General features: G+C 42.5%; 1 protein-coding gene across 2 annotated transcripts in view; it reads right to left on the minus strand.

Moving 5' to 3' along the window:
- Cdkal1 (CDK5 regulatory subunit associated protein 1 like 1) overlaps positions 1-23,991 on the minus strand; it is a 661,435-nt gene that overhangs the window by 101,858 nt on the left and 535,586 nt on the right. The window contains exon 16 of one of the 2 annotated variants that reach the window (XM_021180436.1): positions 15,119-16,033. The exons of the other annotated variant lie outside the window; for it this stretch is intronic. Within the exon in view, the coding sequence (XP_021036095.1) occupies positions 15,842-16,033 (192 nt within the window). The 3' untranslated portion in view covers positions 15,119-15,841. Of the gene's footprint in view, positions 1-15,118; positions 16,034-23,991 lie in introns of those variants that run through there. 2 annotated transcript variants of the gene reach the window in all.

The raw sequence follows: 23,991 nt of genomic DNA on the forward strand, positions 1-23,991 counted from the left end.
GGGGGGGGGGCACACTATGATAGTTCAGTACAAGTGCACACACCAGGTGTCATGGTACACACCTACAATCCCAGCACTTAACAGGCTGAGCAGGAGACTTGCCAGAGTAGATAGCAAAGCCCTGACTCTAGAGAATCAAAAACTAAAACAGATGCCATTTTTGTTCTAACCAATATCTTTTTTTCTTTTTGTCTTACGGATGACAGTTATTTTAACTGGGATGAGGACGTCCAGGAATATGACTGAGTAGAGTATTCACTAAGCATTCCGTGTGCCCCAGGTTCTAGCTAGAGCGAGGGGCTGTCTCACTGTGCTCTTGGTCTCCCTGTCTCTTACATTTCTAGGCCATTTGGAAGCCAAATGGCCAAGTTTCAGATAAAGATTCAGATCTTTAGCCTAGTTTGTGAAAATGATTCTTAAAATTTTAAATAAAATATTACTATAAACATTGTCCCCCCCCCCTTCCAACCTTTCCCAAGTCTTATTTCCTCTCAAATTTATGGTCTCATTTATTATTGTTGTTGTTATTATTATTGTTACATATATTTGTAAATATGTAAATACAACTTACTGGGTTAATTTAATGTTACTTGTATGTATGTGATTTCAGACCTGACCTGTATTGAATACCATTGTAGGTATTGAATACCATGTAGGGATTCACTCCTGGAGAAGTCTAATTCTGCCTATAGTTCTTTGTCTAAGGGTGGGGCTCCTGAGGTTTACCCCTTTCCTGTTAGTGTGTTTATTAGTGTCATCATTATTAGGTCTCATTTAGGCAGCCATATTGGTATAGTATCGTGAGCGTCATTTCTAGGAGACACAATCTCAGCAGACTTGTGCTCTTCTGTCATACAATCTTTCTTCCCCCTCTGTCAAATGTTCCCTGAGCCTTGGGTGCAGGAGTTGTGTTGTTGGTATATTGAGATTGCCACCCCAGGACCAGTTATTCTCTGTATTTTGATGAGTTGTAGAATTCTGTGATGGCCTCTGTCTGTTGCAAAGTGAGTTTCTCTGATGAGCTATGAGGGCTGTACTTATCTATAGGAGTAGGGGAGTAGTGGTTTGAAAGAAAATGGCCTCCATAGGCTCATAGGGAGTGACACTATTCAGAGGCGTGGCCTTGTTGGAGTAGGTGTGATGTTGTTGGAGGAAGTAGGTCACAGGGGGATGGGCTTTGAGGTTTCAGATGCTCAAGCCAGGCCCAGTGTGGCATTCTCTTCCTAATGCCTGCATATCTGGATATAGAACTCTCAGCTCCTTCTCCAACACCACGTCTGTCTGTGGGCTGCCTTGATTCCTGAAATGATGATAATGGACTAAAATTTTGAAACTATAAGCCACCCCCAATTAAGTTTTTCTTCATAAGAGTTGTCCTGCTCATCATGTCTCTTTACAGCAATAGAAACCCTAAGACAATGGGCATGAGGATTAATACTTAAAATACAGTTAGAAATTATGTTGGTCTTGTAAACCGGTAGTAGTTGGTTCTCCTCTAAGATTCATGACCTCACTCAGCCTGGACCTTTGGCTAAGTACCAGGCATGATGTCCCTTCTGGGAACAGGCCATAAATCAGATCAGATACAGCTTAAATCTTCCAAGTCCTGTGATTACATGATGTCTTCAGTAATAGATACTTAGCATCAGCTTCTGGGGGACAACCAAGGGCAACAACGACAGCCTGTGTTGGAGTTGTTTAGACTTCCCTTAGCAACAACACATGAGTTACCAACGTGAGTTTCTCATGCCTGGAGCTGTTTGCTGGGGCTGCTACTGCTGCTGCTGATGATGTTGTGGTGGTGGTTGTTGCTCATGTTTGATGGTCTATGGACCTTGAGTATTACATTGCCAGCCCAAGTAGCATAACTTCATTGAAGAGAAATGTGTATTCATATATACTTATGCATGTCATATGCAATATTAGGAAAAATAAAAAATCTTTCCTTAAGGTTTTTCCAAAGTGTTATTTATTCCTTCTTCCTTCCCCTCCTTTGGTGTTGACATCCCTCCCTTTCCCAATCAAAGCCTGCTTCCCCATTTTCCCATTTTCCCCCTTAGATCATTCATATCTTATTAGTCTCCTTTCTGGTGCTCCTCATGGTATCTTTTTACTCTTCTGGTTTCTGTGGTTACTTCAGATGATGTGCTCAAGTCTGAAGATGTAGAGCTAGGAACCACACACAAGTGTGAACATGAAGTATTTATCTTCTGGGATCTGGGTTTCCTCACTCAGTCTAATAGTTTCTAGTTCCATCCATTTGCATGTGAATTTCAGCATTTAGCTTTAAGCCTTTTGAGAAGTCTCCACACGGATTCCCAGAGTTCCTAGACCAGGTTGCTGTCATAGCAACAGTGAATGAGGGTCCCCTTTTCCCACATCCTCTGCCACATTTGTGATCAGTTGTTTTGTTCACTTTGGGCCATTCTGACTGGGGTCAGAGAAAAATCTCAAAGGTGAATTCTTTTTGAGATGTTTCTTGGCCATTTTTATTTCTCCTTTAGAAGAACTAAAGAGCTGTCCAGATCTTGCCCATTTGTAAAATAGGTCACTTGGTTTTGTTTTTTGTTGACTATTTCTTGAGTTCCTTCTATATTGTGGAAATTAAGCCTTTGTCAGATATACAACTGGCAAAGATTCTCTCCTACTTTGTGGGTTTCCTCTTTACCCTATTGGTTTTTTTTTTTTTCTTAACTTTAGTTTTATGATGTGAGACTTGTCAATTGTTGGCCTCAATTCCTGGACAAATGGAGTCCTATTCAGAAAGTGCTTTTCCATCTTGTAGGGTGCTGACTACATTTTCTTCTAGCAGTTTCAACATTTCAGATTTCACATTGAGGTGTGTGGTCCATTTGGACTTAATTTTTTACACAAAGTGTTAGATATAGGTCAAATTTCATTCTTCAGTATGTGGGCATCCAGTTTTTTCTCTCCAAATGAACAAAATAATTTAGTGATTGTTTTTAATTAGAAGGAAGAAAATTTAAAATTCTCTTTGCCACACTCTCTCCCCTTTCCCATCCCCCTCTCTTCAGTGCTAGGAGCTGAACCTGTGCCCCCATCCATGTTAGGAAAGCACACTTCCTCTGATGGTGCTCTACCACTGAGCCGTGTCTCCATCCTGTATTTCTTCTTTTTTTTTTTTTTTAGCACCAATATTTTATGAATGAAATGTATTTGTAACCATGTCATAGAGTCTGAGATCTCCCATAACCCTCAGGACTGGAGCTAGAGTTCCCTAAATGTGACACCATGTGACAGACATCTGAGGTATATTTGGTTTCACAGGGAAGGACCTAGCAGTTTATTTCCATTATGTTTGAGGACTCTTTGAACCCAAACCACAGGGTGCAACAAATTGATATTTGATTTGAAGTAGAGATATGCCTACTTCTTAGTGGACCTTTGAAATTTTAGGCCTTTCCCCTAGTGATTTTGGTCATCTGTTCTCTGTGGAGGCTGAGTCTTTTTCCCATGGACTCATTTGCTTATTCATTCATTCTCTGAGCCTCCACCATGGCACGGAGAAGTCATATGAAACAATAGTGACACTTCAAAAAAAAAAAAGGCAATCAAAAGTAAACAGCCTCGTTTAGCATCTCTACACCAAAAGGAGCATCAGGGGCCTTGCTTAGAAATTCCCTACACTATTGAATGGCTTTAGAGTAAGTCAGTTAATTTTTTCTGACTTCTGTCTCCATCAGCACAGCATGTGGTCTATCTCACAGTCTCTTTGAGCCTCTACTCTTGCTCTTTGATGACCTATGGGCTCTCCACACCTACTTTCCGGAGAAACACCAAGTTCTAGCTGAAGCCAGGGGAGATTCTCCTCCCCCCCCCCCCCAAGCACGGAGGAAGAGCAATCACTTTGCAGTCAACTCAAATCTCAACTGGAATTTCAAACATTACTGCAGAGAAGTTTGAGTTCCCTGACACATTACAGGGCAACAGAGGCTGTCTAGGACTGATTTCCAGGAGGCAAGCAGTAGTGGGCTTTTACAGCTTTCATCAGTGTTTGCGGAGTTTAGTCACCTCAGGCTTTGCTTTCAGTAGGAATTGGAGTTGCAACGGTTCCTTGGATAGAAAGCTTGGCTTGGCCACACAGTGCGAGGGAAAGTCGCTGTTAAATTGCCTTCTCCTCCCCACTTTCTTCTTGATTTGGAAAGCAACAGCATTAAAAACACTCTTCTACCCGAGCTTGCACCATCTCGAGCCACTCTGTTTTCTTGCTGCTGCTTCTTATTTTCACAGCCCTAGGCAATCTAATCAGCTTGATTAGATCGATCATCTTAGACCTGTGTTCAGCTACAACATTCAACCTTCCTGGCTTCAAAAGCCTTGGAGGGTGTTAAGAGAGAGAAAAAGAAAGGGAGGGAGGGAAAGAGAGAGAGAGGGAGGGAGGAAGGGAGGAAGGAAGGGAGGGAGGGAGGGAGGGAGGAGAAAGAAAGGAAGAAAGAAAGAAAAGGAACCTTAACCTAAGGCTTGGGAATTTCTCTTGCATGGATAGGATCAGAGACCTTACACTTGGGAGAAGTGTCTGAGAAGAAAAGTATTAGAGAATCGGCGATTCAAAACAAACAAACAACTAGTAAGATGGAGCAGTGACCGGTACAACCACAGGGGGCCTTCCTTTGTGGGGAGGGTGTCCTTTTAATACAGCAATTCTGATAAAAACTCAAAGCCTCATCTGTGTTCTGACTAATTTTATGACAACCAGATACAAGCTCAGCCACCTGAGAGGAGGGGACCTCAATTGAGAAAAGATCCAGCTGTAGGCAAGACTCTACTATTTAGTGACTGATATGGAAGGACCCAGGCCACTGTGGGTAGTATTNCCCTGGGCTGCTGGCCCTGGGTTCTGTAATAAAGCAGGCTGAACAAGCAAAAGCAGCAANCCCCTCCATGGCCTCTTCATCAGCTTCTGCCTCAATTTTCCTGCCTAGTTTGAGTTNTTGTCTTGGTTTCTCTCAATGGACTGTGATTTGGGATATGTAACTGAAATAAACCCTTTTCTCTCCAGCTTGGTTTTGGCCGTGGTGTTTCATCATTGCATGAGAAGCCCTAACTAGGACACTGTCCATCTGGAATACTACAAACTAGAATTTTAACTGCAGAGATGGTTCAGTTGCTTGAGGCCCTGAGTTTGCTCTCCACAAACCATGTTAAAAAAAAAACAAAAACCACGTGTGATCTAGTACTGAGGAGATGAAGACAAAAGGATCCGTTGGGCGAGGGTGGAGGCACTGAACAGTCAGCCTAATATAATCAGCAAGCCCTGGGACCCACTAACAGACCTTGTCTCAAAAAGACCAGTGCCAAGCTCCTGGGGAATGACACCTGAGGTTGACTTCTGGCCTCCACATGAGTGAGCACACACATGCATCCATACCCACATATGAATGGACACACACACACTAACACACACATGCACCACACACACAGACACCTCAGAAACAAAAAACCAAGAACATCTCCTTGCTACAATACAAGGAAGTTGCTATACATGACTTCTTGGTAAGCACTCATTTCTGTTTACTAAGGACAGAGGGCTTGTATTCTTTATTATTATTGGATATTTTCTTTATTTACATTTCGAATGTTATCCCCTTTCCTGGTTTCCCCACCCCCAGAAACACCCTATCACATCCTCCCTCCCCCTGCTTCTATGAGGGAGTTCCTTCACCTACCCACCCACCCACTCCAACCTCCTCACCCTCAATTCCCCTACACTGGGACATCTATTGAGCCTTCATAGGACCAAGGACCTCTCCTCCCATTGATGCCTGACAAGGCCATCCTCTGCTACATATGCACCTGGAGCCATGTGTACTCCTTTGTTGATGTCTTAGTCCCTGGGCATTCTGGGGGGTCTGGTTGGTTGATATTGTTGTTTTTCATATGGGGTTGTAAGCCCCTTCAACTTGTTTAGTTCTTTCTCTAACTCTTCTATTAGGGACCCCATGCTCAGTCTAATGGTTGGTTGCTAACATCTGCCTCTGTACTTGTAAGGCTCTGGCAGGGTCTCTCAGGAGACAGCCAAATCAGGCTCCTTTCAGCATGCACTTCAACTAGAAAACATCATCCTGAGTGAAGTAACCCATAAAACACATGGTATGCACTCACTGATAAGTAGATTCTAGTCCCAAAGCTCCAAATAACTAGGATACAATTCACAGACCACATGAAGCTCAATAAGAAGGAAGACCAAAGTGTGGGTGCCTCGGTCCTTCTTAGAAGGAGAACAAAATACTCACAGGACTTGTATTGTTAACAGAACAGGTATGGTAACAATACGATCCTTTACATCACTGCAGATGCATGGAGAAGGTAGCAGGTGCTAGAGGGATGAAGAGTTGCCAGGTTCCTAGAACCACGTGAGAGTGCCAAAGGAAACAGTAGGCTAGGGTAAGAGATGCTGACACCAAAGGCGGGCTTGAGTCTCACTCAGGCACTTTCTTAATTAAAAGAACCATGGGATCCACACATCCAGATCTGCCCCTGCGTTACAGCGACAATCCCGAGGCAGATGGAACCAGAGAGTGAGCAGTGACATTAGTGTCACCCTTAACAGTACCAACAGGGACCACTGACACCCGGCTGAGGTGAGGCCACCTATATCACTTCTGAAAATGGCTGCGTTGGCAAATTGGACTGTGGATACAAAGGAATAAACCGATGGTATGGATTTATCTCTTTCATGACCCTGCTTCAAGGTTCCTAAGAAAGCAATACTTTATTATATGTTTCCTGAGTATCAAAGGTAAAGTGAGGGATGCTCACCCATCCCGAGTATAAATAAGAAAAGCGGCCATTTTCACATGGTCACTGTTTATCTTATCAAATGTGGACCTCTTCGTAGCCTGCAAGATTAAGAAAGTTGTTCTGAAGCAAACACAGGTTCTTCCGTGGCTATTGCATAAAGTCTAAATTCCTTAGCACAGCATTAAAATTCTGGGGTTGTTGTTGTTGTTGTTACTGTTGCTGTTTTGTTTGGCTGACCTTTAAAAATATTATATCACATTTATTTTGGGTGTTTTGGAGAAGGGAAAGCACACATGTGCAATGCCATCCACGTGGAAGTTATAAGACTATTTTGTAGAAGTCAGTTCTCCCTCTCCTGGGATTCGAACTCAGGTTGTTAGGTTTGGTAGCAGGTGCCGTTACTGGCTGATCCATCTCATCAGCCTTGTTTTATAAGCTCTCACATTGCTCAGACTATGAATTTGATATGAAGCCAAAAATGATCTTAAACTTCTGATCCTAAGTCCTCCACCTCTTGAGTGTTGGTATTCAAGGAGTGAACCAGACTCAGTTTGTTCAGGGCTGGGGTTCAAACCCAGGGATCTGTGAATGTTTGGCCAACATTTCTACTAACTTAAATCCTTGGCCTCAAAACTCTTCATAACACAGACTGAGATGATTTCTCAGTCTAATTTTTCCAGTCCTGTCTCATAGGTAACACTTTTCCACAACCCTGGCAGAAACTCTATAAGTCCATATGTTGTAATTCTCCTTTACCCTCCCCACCCCCTGCTAATCTTTATTCTAGGAAGCTCAGATGAGCTGACTCAAGTAGTATTTGTCCTTCTGTTTCTGGTTTATTTCAATAAGGCTCCTGAGGCTGAAGACATAGCTCAGTGGTAGGGCACAGGCTGAGCTTATGCAAGGCCCTGGGTTCAGCCCTCAGAGCAAACAGATGAGTATGTGAATGGGGCTCACCTGTGTTGTAACGTATGTATCAGAATTGCACTCATTTCCAGGGCTGAGTAGCACTCTATTTTATGTTGTTTGTGTTTGGGGTCGTTTCCATGTTCGATGGTGTTTAGCCTTTCTTTTCTTCTCCTTGTTAATACATTCGGGTGTAGCTAGCAGTGGAATTGCTTGGTCCCAGCTTTAAATCTCAAGGAATCAACACCCCAAGTTTCTGGTAACTTGCAGCGTCATTTGACATTTCCACTGAAAGTTTGGGGGTTCTGACTTCTCTCCCCAATTCCTTATTTCCTGTTCTTTTGATGATGTTAACAAGCATGGAACAAAAACAGCTCATTGTGATTGGAGTTGTGTTTCCCTAATGATTAGAAGGAGAAGGAGGAGGAGGATTTAAAGTTCAGTGGGAAGGGATGGGAGGGTGGGTATGGTGGGAGCTGGGATAGAAGATGAATATGCTTAAAATTCATTAAATGGAATCTTTTTCTTTTTCCTTCTCTTTCTTTCTTTCTTCCTTTCTTTCTCTCTCTTTCTTTCTCTCTATTTCTTTTTCTTTCTTTCTTTCTTTCTTTCTTTCTTTCTTTCTTTCTTTCTTTCTTTCTATTTTCTTTATTTACATTTCAAATGTTTTCCCCTTTCCAGGTCTCCCCTTTGGAAATCCCCTATCCCATCCCTCCTCCCCCTGCCTCTATGAGGGTGCTCTCCCACCCACTCACTCCCATTCTCCTGCCCTGGCATTGCCTTACACTGGGGCATGGAACACCCTCAGGCCCAAGGGCCTCTACTCCCACTGATGACCAACAAGGCCATCCTCTGTCACATATGTGGCCAGCACCACGGGTCACTCCACGTGCATTCTTTGGTTTGTGGCCCAGTTCCTGAGAGCTCCAAGAATTAAAACATTGTTTTAAAAACCAATTAACATCATATGTAAGAATCAACTTTTGGGCTTGCAGTCCTGTTTCATTGGTCTGCATGTTGGTTTTTATGCCCATACCAAGCAGCTGTAATTACTGAAGCATTGATGCACATATTTTTGTTAATTTTTTTCAAGACAGGGTTTCTTTCTCTATGTAGCTTTACCTGTCCTAGACCAGGCTAGTCTTGAACTCAAGAGATCTGTGTGGCTCTGCCTCCTGAGTGCTGGGATTAATGATGTGTGTCATCACACCCAGCCACACATATTTTTTTTTTTTTTTTGATATCAGGAGTGATACTGACTCTTCACAAGCTGAGCCTTCCTATTCATGAACCTGGCACAATTTTCCATGATTTCACTCTTATTTATCTGTATCTGCAACATTTTCCAGTCTTCAGCAAACAGCTCTTTCTCTTCCTTGGTTATAGTAATTCCTACGGAATTCATTTTTAATTAAAGACTTTTAGGATACAATTGTCGGTGTAGTTACTGTCCTAGTTGTGCTTTCTGATTATTTGTTGCTGATGTATAGACACTTGGTTGTCTTCTTTGGGCCTTGTAATTTACATCAGGATCAGTTTTCTGCAAACAGACTCCATTTTCCTTTCTGATCCCTTTCCTTCCTTCTGATGTGTGATAGTGCTCGAGTTTCTGGTTCAACACTGAGCATCAGTGGTAGGCAGGGCATTCTTGACTTCTTTGTGATTTTAGGGAGATGACTTGGGGCCTTTCAACACTGAGTGTGTTGGTAGGCAGCCATGTTGTCCCCTGAATACTATTAGTCATATTGAGGAACTTACCCTTTGTTTCCTGTTTTCTATCTCTTATATGTTCATCATGGGTTTTATCAAATGTCTTTCTGTGTCGACTGAGATGCGTTCCTTACTCTTTATTCTAGGCATGATATAGAATGTTAATTTTTCTTATGTTGAGTTACCCTTAAGTTCCTAGGATAAATTCCATTTCATCACCACAGTGTAAATACTCCTTTTAATATGCTGATGGATTCAATGTGTTAATGTTTATGTTGATAACCTTGGCATCTATGTATTCATAAGGAATTTGATTTGTGTATTTCTTTTTTCATCATGGCTTTACCTGACCCTGGTATCAAGTTCCTTACGGTAGCCACCCTGTCTGGGATTTTTCACTGCAGTATAATGCTCCTTTCTTGCTGCCTAGGGAAGAAAGTCTTGCTGTAAAGCATCGCCTCAGGAGCTCTAAGCTCTGGGGAGACTATTGCCAGAGTCCCTCATTTAAATGTAAAGTACAATATGAAGCTCCATCTGCAAGATGTGTCTATTACTTCTGGTTGTTTTAAGACAAATTTTTGTGCAAGCATACACTATTTCCTCTCCTTGAGGTAGTGCAAGAATGACTTTCAGGGCTGAGAATGTCACCAGAGAGCTTTTTTGAGGGAAGTAATACTTGACTCGAAAGTTAGTTGTATAATTGAAATCATGAATGATGTATCTATTGTGTGCATCGTATGTTGTATGTGTGTTCAAAACATAAAATGTCCTAGGTAAACAGTGTGCTTCCCATGGAAAATCTTAGGTCTGTTAAGAGCCACAGGCTTTAAGGCTCTCTCTGGAAGCAGCCCATCCAGACATAACTATGATGTGTTGGCTGTATTATAGGCAGATTAGATACCAAGAACTGAAATCCCCCATAGGCAGGCTTTTCTGGATTGCACATTTCCCTCATTTTGGCACAAGGCCATCCCTTCCTCTGCTACTTTCTTCGTGTACGTGTCTCATCAGGACTAGTGGCTTTAGATGCTCAAAAGCTAGGCAAATGGAGATCCAATCCTGCACTTCACCTTCTCGGCCATTGGGGTGTTTCCTAGAGTTAGAACTCTAGGAAAGGGTACTGGGAGGATAGATGTAAGTCACAGCTTCTCCCTTTTGTTGGGGGTGGGGGTGGGCAGCAGGGCATGGCTTACCAGGCCTCTCTTTTAATCTAGATGCCCTTTTCATCTTTGGCCGCAGAAAGTCTCCTTCTTGATCTTAGAGCAGCCTTTCAAATCTGCACTTGAACTTATGCATTAATTTGATCTCTTGAAATGCAGCTGCAATCCATTTTCTTTGAATTTTCCTTCCTTTGCTGAATTTGTTAGCATCAGACCCAAAGTCCCTCGAGGCAGGAATCTTTTTATTTGCCATATAATTCATTTGAGTCCTCATGTGTTGGTATCAGGATCCAAAACTGACTTTACTTATAAATTGGGTTTCACCCCTAAATGATGTGAAGTTCTCTGATGTTCTGCCTGCATTACCCATGTTGGAGAGATGGATGGATTGGGTCTTATTACTTTTGGTCTCCTTATTACTGTCCTTATAAAAGGCTCAGTAAAAACTTGAAAATCAGTTCCTATTAATCATCTTTAAGAACATCATCAGATTATAGCAGAAATTTTCCTGTTTTTCTAAACCTTGCCTATCTGCTATACCCACCCATGTGTTGAAAAGCTATTTGTTAAAAACAGTAATTTAGTGCTACCTTTTAGTCCGAGACTAAAAAATTTCACAGAAGCCACTTCCATGGCAGGGCATGTCATTTGGGACCTTCTGTATCTATGCTCTCATTCTAAAGACACTCCAATTACACTCAGAATAAAGTATCTCAGATTTCCTTTGGAGTATCAGCTACTTTTTTGCCTCTACAATGGCTAATGTTCTGCAAGGAGAGGAACTGATATATGTAAGAACATAGTGTATTTTCATTTTAGACAAAGTCTCCTTGTCAGCTCTGGCTATAGATCAGGCTGGCTTCAAACTCAGAGATCAAGCTGCCTCTACCTCCTGTGTATTGGTAGTTAATGCATGTACTATCAGATCCACTTAAGGGCATAGTATTTCATATATATAATAGCCTGCAATATGTCTCAACAACCTACAATAAAATATTTTTTTCCAATTTTATATAAGAGACTCAAAGAGAGAAAGTGGTCTGGTTAATCCCCAGGTTTGCTGATGGCTATCTCTTATGCTTTTTCTTTTTATTGTTTGCCTCATATGTGTACTGAGAACCACTGGGACCTGTGTCATCCTTTACAGCTTCAACAACATATACATCAAACTATAGGCTAAGAACAAGTATATTCCTGGCCAGGTATAATAGCACAAGTCCTTAAATCCCAGCACTTGGGAGACAGAGGCAGGTGGATTCTCTGAGTTCTAGGATATCCAGAGCTATGTACATAGACACTGTTTTGTTGGTTTTTTTGTTTTGTTTTGTTTTGTTTTGTTTTTTGGGGGGGTATTCTGTTTTGTTTGTAAAACTGAAACCTTATCTTAAAAAATTTATATATATATATGTATATATATTTATATTTATTGGGGGGGAGAACAAGTATATTAATGATGTGTGGACCAATAAGCTAACTTGAAGTAATTAGGACGCTAGATTAAATACACTGAACATGAATCTTAGGTGTTATAGCAGAAGTTCTCAAATGGCACTGGCAGACTGAAGAAATCACCAAAGGGTCTATTTAGTTGGTAGATTTTAGCATACACTCATGTTCTATTATGTCATAAGAACTATATTTAAGCATGACAGAAATTTACTTCATGTTAAAATCATCACAGTGGAAAGAAAAAGTCATCCCCATGACTTGGCAATGGAGCTGTGCATTTGCGGGCCACCATGCCACCCCTTCAGCATTGAAGCCGGCCCTATGTGCCCACCCTTCCTTCTCTGCACTGATTTTCATTTAATATTTTCTTTTAATCACATCATTGGAAAAAACCTGTTCTTACAAAGAAGTGGTATCATTAATGGCGCACGCCTTTAATCCCAGCACTCGGGAGGCACAGGCAGGCGGATTTCGAGGCCAGCCTGGTCTACAAAGCGAGTGCCAGGACAGCCAGGGCTACACAGAGAAACCCTGTCTCAAAAAAACAAAAAAAAACAAAAAAAAAAAAAACAAAAAAAAAATATCAAATATCACATAAGGTAGTATTGAAATGGAATTATTTTTAATTTGTGTGTATGTGTGTGGTAGGTCAGAGAATGACTTTGGGGAGTTGGGGTCGCTCCTTCTCCATCGATCCTGCAGATCAAACTCAAGTCATCTGGCTTGGTGGCAAATGTCTTTACTTGTGGAATCATCTGGCTGGCCCCAAAATGGAGCTGTTGTGAGCTTGCAGTTTGCGTGGCATTCGATAAATGTTGTTTCCTTCAGGAACTGGAGAATACCCAAGGCACTTGTGTGAACTCCGAGGCTCCAGCAAGCCTTCTGGATCTGCATATTCATTTCTCCTGCGTCCACTTCAGATATGCCTGTCGCGATTTGGAATGGTTTCCTCAGACAAGCATGGGGAGAGACCTATCACATTACACTTTCACCTCTGCTCAGGCCCGAGGAACTTCCCTTTTCTCTCCTCCTCACATCCTGTCATGCCCCTCCCCCATTCTTCATTTTAAACTATTTGTTTTATAGTAAACCTCTTCAAATTTCACTTGTAACTTGAACTTTCCCTCCATAGCACGGTAGGCCCACTGAAACTCTGGCTTGGAGTGGAGTCACCAGAGAGAGCAGGAGCATTGATGGAGACATGCTGGACATCTCTCTACACATTTTACCAACACAGAGCTCGGGTTTTACTAAGTCTTTACATTCGCAGATGGGCCATTTCATGTCTGGCAAAGCAGGGAATAAGAGGGCAGGACAGGAGGAGTAAAGGAAAAAAACCTCAACAACTAACCCTTTATTTAATATGTACTCTACATTCTGGAGTAGGATGTTACAGAATGGATACCTAGGACCCAAGCATCTTCAGGGTCAGTCCTAGATACACATTCATTAGCACAGGTCAAGTTGAGGTCAAAGATGAGGTGAGGGTGCAGAATGGCCCAGTACAAGTGTAGGCGATTTGTATTCAAACTGTGTACCAATTTCACCTCTTAGTAGCTCTGTGCACTTGGGCAAGGCAGTCTCATGAGTTCTCTCTTTCTTCTCATTTAGGTCGTATTAATACCTATCTCAAATTGTTTCTTTAGGACTGAATAGCACTAATTAGATGTACTTCCTGTCTAGCACATTATGCTAGTGAGTGGCCATCCAAGTCCTTATTATTAAAATAGGGGTAGGTCCCGCTACAAGCAGCAGTGAGGGAGAGGCCTGGTGAAGACCTCAAAGCTGTAATGAGAGGATACAGGAGAATGGCTGGCTTCTTCCTACCACCTGCTTGTGGGTTGGGACACACAGGTACAATGTCTATGATAGCAGAACACAAGCAAATGCTGTAGCGTGACAATTCCAGTCCTCAGTATACACTCGGCGCACTCTTATTTCTGTGTGTCAAGGCAGCTTTAGAGTAGCGTGTCTCAAAACACAAAAAGTCAGAAACAAATACAGAACAGGTAAACACAAGGGATTTTTGGACAGAATACTATTCCACAATAAATGTCAACAAGTCCCTGCTACTTGTGACAGATGGATTTCACAATGCTGAGCACAAGAAGGTAGATATGAAAAAGTTTGGCTGCATTTATATAAATGCCTCAAATGGTCAGTGTTAGAGATAGGGACAGTGGCTGTGTTTTCTGTGGTGGAGTTAATGGGTCACAGAGGTTGTCTGAGTGGCCTCCAGGTGTTGGCTTAAAATGTAACTCACTTTGTGGAAATCCTTCCCAGTTAAAATTTCTTCAATGAATTTTTACTCTCTTAAAAGAGGAGAGATACAATCTGCAAGTCATGTCCTATCTGGGCAGACTGCTGGCATGAGTCAGGTCATATGAACACAGGCTTAAGGCCTAGTAGCTTATACTGCACTACACTTCTTGATGAAGTACATGTAGCTGGATCTGGCAGGGGCTCCAGGCTTGATGCATGTGTGGCTGGATCGGGCATGGATCCAGGATGAAGAAAATTTCAGTCACAAAAGCCCACCTTCACCACAATGGTGGGATGAGCCAAGCGTACACCAGTTAGTTTGCAACCCAGCTGCCCAAAGACAGAACTTCTGCACATATATTCACTGCTTAAAAAAACACATGCAGACTTGCTTGGCCTCAAAGGAAAAGCCGTAGAACTGCACTGGATGGGGGAAGGCAAGATGGAGAGGCCACTAAAAGCCACGCCTGCTTTAGCCACACTAAGACCTGTCCCTGAGAGCTGCGTTTCTACACCCTCTCAATGGCTCAAATGTAGAATGGGACAGTCTTCTCTCCTCCCTTCCTCTAGCAGGAGGTAAAAGGAATGAACAAGCTAGATTTGCAGCCATTGCTATCCCCTGTGCAAGCTGGTCACCAATGTTACGTTAGTAATGAGTGTCCACATGTGAGTAGTTGCATATGCACATTTCTCCCAACTAATGACACTATATTTTGGGGTAGAGATTTTAGGGGACAGATGTAACGAAGTGCTGACAGAGGGTATGGGTCTAGAGATGAAAATATTCCTATGGTATTTAAAGGCATTTACTTGGTTTTTCTTCACCTACCCAATCCAAATAACTCATTTAAAGTCCAATAAACACAATGTTTTCTTATTGTACCAATTCTGTTTATTGTGAAAGAAGTCATTTCATTTAGTAAAGACTGCTGGTGGTGTTGGGTCAAAATGATAAATGTAACATGCCTGGTCGGTGTGTCAGGAAAGGATCATGGTTTGTTTGAAAGTTTGTGGGTGCCACAGGCATGGAAACTTCACATTTTCTAGAACGCCAGGAAGAGTCCTTTAAGTGGTGGACTTGGGTCCAAGTTCTCAAAATAGGTTTCTATATAAACTTTTTAGGAACACATCTGCTGTGAAAAAGATGTTTGTAGCACGGGGACTCCAAACACAGCCCGGAGAATGTTTATCAAGGGCTGGATGTTCTTCCACACAAGGAAAGGATGGCCAGAGCCATGAATAGGCAGAGCCACTGTGCACTTAGGCTGGGATTCAATGACTGGAGACAAAAAAAAAAAAAAAAAAAAAAAAAAAAAAAACAACAAACAAAAAACAAAAACCAACCAAAAACCCAACCACTTGTATTTGTTTTTAAGAAGCAGTCTGAAGGAGTTTGATGAGAAAGACATGTTCAGAAGCTGTGATCTGGTCTGAGGTCAAATGGCTCAGCTCAGTGTGAGGGCATTTAGAAGGGATCCAGACAAGGCAGTGTGTCTAGTTCAGAAGGCAGTCTCTTGAAAACTGGTGTTGATGTCCTCTTGTTTGTTGACCATTTGAATTAGAAACTTACTCCTTATGGAGGCTTTACTTAGTTACATTGTAAGCATAGACTCTGGCCAGAAATGCAAAAGGAGAGCGAGGAGAGCCAGGCCTGCAGCCACCTTCAGTGCACAGTCATACTGGGACATCTGCAGCACCATTCTGGAATACACAGAGCCATGCTGAGTTGCAGGACAGGTGTCTGAAGTTCCATTTGGATGATTCCCAAGCCTATTTCTGAATTCCTATAAAGACAGAAAAGAAAAACAATTTTCAGGAAAAAAAATTCCTGCAGCTGTATCAGCCATAGCTCCTTCCACTATAGAAACATCTGGATGCCTGCAGGGTCTAGGTAACCCCATGGTTGGAATGGACAAGTCTGTTTCTTTTCTCCACGATTAGAACACAGTCATGTTTTTTTTTTTGTTTTGTTTTGTTTTTAAACTCCATGGGAGACATTTTGTTCATCAAACACACTCTTGAAGGCAGATAATACAAGATGCTCTGCCGTAGGCTGAGCCCACCTCCAGGGAGGCCTAACAGGGGTCTGAGTGACCAGAGGGCCCCAGTCCAGTGTTCCCTTCGTTTGCCTTGGTGTGCCAGACAGGAAAGCCTGGAGAACATAGGCTGGAGGAGAGTACAGGTGAGTGAGCACCACGGCCTGCTCTCAAGGAGGCATCCACTGAGCAAGGCTTATAGCCTGCCTGAGCTGAAGGGGGAGCATGCTATTCTCACGGCAGCTTTAGTATTTCAAAGTACCTGCTGGCTCCATTAGATGAGATGGTTCACATTATACAGCTCCTGTCAAAACAATGCCCCTATACGGCATGACCATCCCTGCTAGAGCCAACAGGATGTGGAGATGGGACGATCAGAGGCGATGAAGGAGAGGCTCAGCAGAGGCAGCGTGGCACAGTTGTCCTTGAGGCCATAGGATTCTCTTGTGCCTCCCTGAGCACTCTGACAATCCTGAACACCTCTGTTTCCTGTGTGGAAGGGGCTGCTATCCTGCTGCTGACTGGTCTGAATAAGAGCTCAGGCCCTACACTTGCTGCTGTGAAGGCAGAGCCGTCTTCAATGGTGGTCTTTATTTTGTATTATTTTAATTAATACCTTAAGAGTCTCATTACAGGAGCAGAAAGAGTGCAGTGAATACCCTGGGCCGAAAGCTGCCTAGATTAGGCCTGGCTGAAATGGAAGTGTCCCCACTCCTGCTCCCCTGGCCTGCTCTATGGTCAAACTCACTAACCTCAGTCAAACGGCAGAGAGACCACACTATACTATGGTGCTCCATGAGAACCAAAACCCACATAACAAACCAACACCCAGAGATACCATTAGGAGAGAGCTGCTGACCTAGAAGATGCCTCAGGCAACACTCACAGTCACCTAACCCACAGGATGAGCAAAGTTAAATGCAGAAACACAAGGTAGCATGGCTTCTCCACACAAGGACCAGATGCCAAGGGAACTGAAATGGAAGAAAGGCGTGCCAGACAAAGACCACAGACTAAGAAGTGCCCTGGGGCCTTGTATAAGATGAGTAGAAAGATCAGAGAGGACAGAAATGAAACTCCCAGGGAGACAGTGCAAAAGGAAAGTCTGGGGAGCTAGTCTGACCTCCAGGACCCACACGGGAGAAGGAGAGAAACGCACTTCTAAGTTCTCCATCTTCCACACATGTGGCGTGGCACACCCACATATGCACACTCACAGGAAAGAAAGAAACATAGGAGTGGAACATGTCAAGTTGACCCTGCATGCAGGTGATGTGGTTCCATTCAAAAGAAAAACCCGCCATCAAGAGACTTAAAACTGCTATACTCTGTAAAGTAGCAGAATCTGGTCTTTGTCAACAATGAGTTTGATGATAATGAACTCCACAACGCAATCCCATTCACAAATACCTACCAAATATGCAGGAGTAAATGTAACTAAGAAAGTGAAAAAGCTCGGAAATGAAAATGACCAATAAAAGAGATAAAGAGACATATATGCAAACAACCTCCCAGGTTTTAGGCTGGAAAAATTAATGTTGCTAAGTGACCACACTATCAAAAAGAATATTGAGACAGCAAAACCACAGTCAGAATTCACAACTTTCTTCCTAAGACTGCATAAAATAACCCTATAGTTTCTTTGGAACACAAAAGACTCTAAATAGCCAAATCTATATTGAGCAAATAAGAACAAATTTGGAAGCATAATTCCCTGATTTCAAAACATACTGCAGAGTCGCAGTCATCAAAATAGCACAGTACTGGCAGACACATTGACTAAATCTCCAAAAATGTCCATTGGAGAGAAGATAGCATCTTTAATAAATGGTTCTGGGAAAATGAACGCCCACATGGGAAACACTGAAACTTAACCACAATTTCTCATCTAGTACAGAAACAAAAACCAACCAAATCAAACCAAAACAAACAAACAAAAAACACCAAGCGAGCAAATAATAAAACCCAACCCAAAATGAATCTAAGACCTGACACTAAAAGTACTTGAGGTAACCAGCGGTGACAACTAGATGTACCTGCAGCAGCACAAAGAATAATTATCTGGGTAAGGCCTCCGGGTCACAGGAAACAAAGCCCAAACAGGCAAATAGTGTGGCCTCCAGTTAAGAGTGTTTTACACGGTAAAGAAAACAAACAACGAAGTGAAGCCCCACCTTACAGAATGAGAGGAAACCTTGCTAGCTGCTCACTGCACACGTTAGTGTTAGAGCATGTAAGGAAGCCCACACACTTAACCACAGTTAAGGAGTGGGCAAAAGATCCGAATGGACTGTTCTCAACAAATACAAATGGCAAATCCATGAAAGCATTTCTAGTAGCATTAACCATGAAGGAAAGGCAAGTCAAAAGCTACAAGGAAACATCAGCTGGCCCTAGTTAGAAATGGATGTAACAATAGCAACTAAAATGAACTGACAGCCATAAGTCTCCAGATGAAGATGCTGATAAGGATGTATAGAAGAGGGGATTCCTTTAACATCTCTGTTAGAAATGTGAATTGGTATGCCTGCTATAATGAACAGGGCAGAGGGTCCTCAGAACCAAACCCAGAGCTACCATCTGTCCAGGCCCACTTCTGGGTAGATGTCTGACATCAATGAAGTTGGAAGCAGGAATCATGATTGGAAAACAATGGAGCTTTTGTTTTCCATGTGGGTGTAAGGTGTATATATGAGTATATACATTCACATGCATTGGGGCACATGTATGTGTACATGTAAGGGCTAGGGATTTGATGCTGGGTACCTTCCTCAATTGCTCTACACTTTACTTACTGAGACATGGCCTCTCCCTGAATCCACAGCTCACGGACTGAGCTAGTCTAGTTACTCAGCATGCCCCAGGGGTCCAAGCACTGGGGCAGCCACCATGCCTACCTACCTTTTTCTTGTGGGTTCTGGGCACCTGAGCTCCTGTCCTCACTTTTGTGTGGCTAGTGCTTTATCCATTTAGCATCTCCTGGCCAACAAAGCAATGTAATAATACAGAGTGTAATATAGGTGAAGTGATTATAAATGACGAAAAAAGGTAAAAGTTGACACAATAGAACAGTGAATATAATGTACTTTAGAGAAAAATATAGCCATGCCATAATACTAGAAAAAAATAATACCAGCAAGGCCCAAACTTTCCAATAAGTCTTTTAGCTACTGAAAGTCATGTATTCCTAAAATTCAAGATATCTCTTTAAAATGCCCAATTCAAGAAAATTTAATGCTTATTGAAACAATTCTGATATTTATACTTTTTAATTACTTGAATTCTCAGAAACATCTTTCCCAAAAACAATATGAAACAAGGCAGGAACTGATATTTGTTCAATCAAAAGAAAAAAATTCACTTGATTTTCCCAGATGAAGGACTACCCTGACAGTTCCTATCATGCACCCTGCTAACTTCGATGCTCAATATATTCCGTCCTCGGAAATCTCACTGCTAAGCCTGCTTACTTGCTAGATTTTCATGGTATCTTGACACAGGGTCTTTCCATGTAGTCCAGGATGGTCCAGAAGTAGTCAGAAAACAAGATTCTCCCTCAGCCTTTCAGTGCTGGGATTATAGGTGAGATTTACTGCTTCAATTTTCTAAAGTATAGTTTATCAAATCCCAACAAAGCAACAAATCTCCTAAAAACAGAAGTGGATATATACATATACATACTTATACACACATATGTATGTATATATGTATATATGTGTACACACACACACACACATATATGTATGTATATGTACATATATATAAGTGTGTGTATGTGTGTACGTATACGTATATATGTATATGTATATCTCGGGCATGGTCTTCTCTCACAACAGGCATTTCCCCGCCTATAACGTGCTTGGTAGTGCTTAGAGCATCTGTGCATCCCTGGGTTGTTGTGAGGACTGAAATTAGCATTTAAGGATCACCAAGATCAATGGATCCCATACTACTCTGAGGTTCTAATGGACTATGCAAATGACCTCAAACGGTCTTGTAAAATTATGAAGTCACTATTTTATTTGCTTTCCAGATATGAGTAATCTGTTCATGTTATTTTAGTTTATTACAAATAGCAGCAGGAGGCATGCAGTATGACAAATGACTGCAGGTCCAAGTTTAACTGGCAATGGGATCCAAGCATAATTCCCATTGCTATGATGCAAGAAGACTAACCTCTGCGGTAAAATGGTATTACAGTTAGAAGACAGGCCAGGGATTCAGCCTGAGCTCTGGGCACACAAGAAAGGTTGCTGTTGCTCTTGTATACAGGGGTTTGGCATGGGAAAGTGAAGACCAGGGTCTCTGATACTTAGCAGCAGTTCCAAGATAATGACATCTGTTGTTAGTAATGTTCTCACAGACATTAACCCCTGAGAAGGAGCAAGAAGACTTGTGGAATGAGTTTTGGGAAAAGCTCTTAACTAAGGCCACCCCACCCCTTGTCTCTTCTTGTTATTATTTTCTCAGTTTTGAACTGAAGACGGGACTTGGCTTAGGAACACCCTGTCAGCTATTACCTCTCTGCACATCCTATGCTCTGTGCTAAGTCTGCTTACTCTCCCTGTCCTATGGGCAATCCTGAGCAGACCTCCTTAATTTCCCGATAGATGCTCAGGGTCCATGCCTGCCTCTTCTGCCATGACAGATTGTATTTGTTTAAAAACATGACCGAAGACCACTTCCCTTTTTAAGTTAGTTATGTCAGATATTTTATTACAGCCATGAGAGAAGTAATTTATACATGTTGTTGATTAGTTTTCTAATGATTTCAACAAACTATGATAACTCTACAATACCAAACAATACAAAACTATTGTTAGAATTCTGGAGGTCATGTGTTCTAGGATTTTGCTGTAGGTAGAGATGAACACATTTCTTGCAGAGGCTCTGGGAAAGAACTTTATCCTTGCCTTTTCTAGGTGGCTAAGTGGCTGCTTGCATCTTCCGTTTCAAAGCTGGAAGCACAGAGATGGTGACATATCACAAGGATCATCCTGGGACAGTCCAGAGCAATCTCATCTCAAGATCCTTCCTTAGCCATGCCTGCAAAGTCCTTCTTTCTAGGATCGGCATCATGTGTGCAATTTTCGGGACTAAGATGTGGGCCTATTGTGCTCACCACTGCACATATGTGTGCTCAGCTTTTCGTATGTATGCTCAGTTCTGGCAGAGTTGAACCAATTTCTCAGCCCAGGAGAATGTACCCCAACAGCACTGCAGTGGTCACACATGCAGAGCAGCTGAAGGTAGCTACAGGCTGGCTGGCCATGAAGCCCCCTAATGGGGGAGGAGAGCAGGGGTCCTCCAGGGCCCAGCCTTGGCTAAGCCATGAAGCCTACTAGGGGGAGAAACCAGGAGGCCCTCAGGGCCCAGTCTCTGCTAAGCCTTTTCCTTCCAGCTAGCACAGGCCTGACTCTGCTCACTGTGAGGCCACTGGGACTACATGTGTTGTTCTGAGTTGTTCTACTCATGGAACTTGCAGTCACCAGAGACAAGATCCCCCAGGGAAAGGCTCCTAGGAGGCCTGCAGAGTGGATACTACCTTCAACTTGGTTCTCTATTATCTGTATTTACTGTGTCAGCAGTCACTGTATCCGTATCCTCTCCTTGGGAGCTGTGGGGGTTTGGTCTCCAATGGAAGGAAGGAGGTCAGATCACTTGGTGACTTCCCTTGAAGCCCTGCCTGGTACTCTTATGGAGTAGGCTATAGAAGCAGAAGGGAACAGTAGTAGCAGCATTTTTGGAAGCTTGCCGTGTGTATAGTAGGCCTCTCATACTTTACACTTTTTGTTGTTGTTGTTGTTGAAACTACCCAATGAAGGAGCAGGTAGAACCTAACTCTTCAGTATGGTGAACAGGGAAGAGAGGCTGGGCTTCAGCTCTACAATGCACAACACACTTCAGAGATGATGATATGATCAGCTGTAAATAAGAGAGTGATGTCAGGTACTTCATGACTAACTGACTGACTGACATGAACCCAGGTTTCCAGAAAATAGGCTTTATGTACCTTCCCTGATGCTGTACCCTCTGAGGTACTAGGTTCAGCTCCTGTTTCTCTAAAGAAGGCCATCCTAGGAAAGCCAGCCTAGGTCACACATAAGCCACTTTGAACTGCATGTCTTACAGTCCTGAGCCACATCGAGATGGTATCTATACAAGGAGTATAGATTTTTTTTTTTTGGAGTACACACACATACACATGTGCATGCATACATATACAACTGACATGCTCATATTAGAACATGCTGCAAAATGCATTTTAATGAGGAACAGTTGGTCTGGTTCTGCTCAAATGAAAGACAGCCCTGTAAGAGAGTCACCACCTGCCTTCCCAGCTTGTACAGCAGCTTCTAAATGAGTTCTTCTGTCCCTGACACCTGCAGGTGTTGCCAGGGCCCTGCAATTACATTCCAGTGCCAGCTCTTTCTCTCAGATTGGCAGACAATGTCATTCCCCATGATTCAGTGATTCATGCCATTAAGAGATAATAGGCCATATAGTGACCAAGGGTACGAAACTATCTCAATTATTCTCCTAGACATCTCCTAACCTGGGAACATGCTACTATCATAGGAGTCGTTGATTCTCCTAACCTGGGAACATGCTACTGTCATAGTAGTCCTTGATTATCTGCAAGCCAAGGGTGCTTCTAGTTCTTGATGCCTATGTTTAAGATGTTACATACAGAGCCTGTCAGCTTAGTAGGCACCGTGGAATACACATGGCCAACAGACTGCAGTTAAGAATTAATTGGGCCTTTTCATTTGAAAACCTGACACACAGTCACACGATGAGAATACACTATCAGCTTCTCTGTAACGCTTTCAGGCATGAGGGATTCAACATCAGATATTACTGCCCCCCACCCCAAATGCTTAATTGCTATCAGGTCATTAAAATTGCAAGACAAAAAATTTAAACATGAACATGACACAAAAATCTCACTCTAATCTTAGGATCCTAATTTTTTTAAATCTTATTATGGTGATAGCAAGGGCTTATGTTTACTTTACTATTAATATTGAGCATAAATTATTAAGCTATTGCCTATATGATCAAAGGAATTTCAGATTATATTCTGAATAATTTTGCCTTGACGTCCACCAAAGGAATACATGTGATGTGTCCCTGCGTGGCCTCGGTGACCCCTCTGTTTCAGGATGCTTACCCCTTGGACGTGGACTGTGCCCAGCTCTGACTGTCACCTCATTGTAACTCCTGGGGAGTCTGCATTTCATCTGACTCAAGAGACATGAGAAAAAACCTTCCAAGCTCAGAACTTCTTATAAAAGACTGAAGACATTTCTCATGTGTAAATTTGTTTCCTGCTGCACTCAGAGGCACAGTTAACAGCTTGAAGTGCAAACTAATAAGGATGGAGGGTATGATGCCTGATAGCCCTTGTCTCAGGATAAGAAAGACTTTCTATCATCCTTGTCTCCTAAGGGCCTGATGTGGGCCCAGCAGAAAGCCTGCTGAGCTCCAGCACTCGCCCAGTACAAGGCAGCATCCAGGGAAGAATCTCAAGTGCTGAGTTTTTGCTTTTAATATAAAAATATTTTTGTGTCAAAAGGTAATCTCTACCATAACTGCATCTTATTTCTTCAAATACAAGCTTCAAGACCCACCTCTTGTGGTAAACGCCATTAATGCAAGTTGGTCATCCATCTTTGACACACTGGCAGGTCTTGGCATAAAGA

Source organism: Mus caroli, chromosome 13 (genome assembly GCF_900094665.2).
Source record: "Mus caroli chromosome 13, CAROLI_EIJ_v1.1, whole genome shotgun sequence".
NCBI classification, from domain to species: domain Eukaryota; kingdom Metazoa; phylum Chordata; class Mammalia; order Rodentia; family Muridae; genus Mus; species Mus caroli.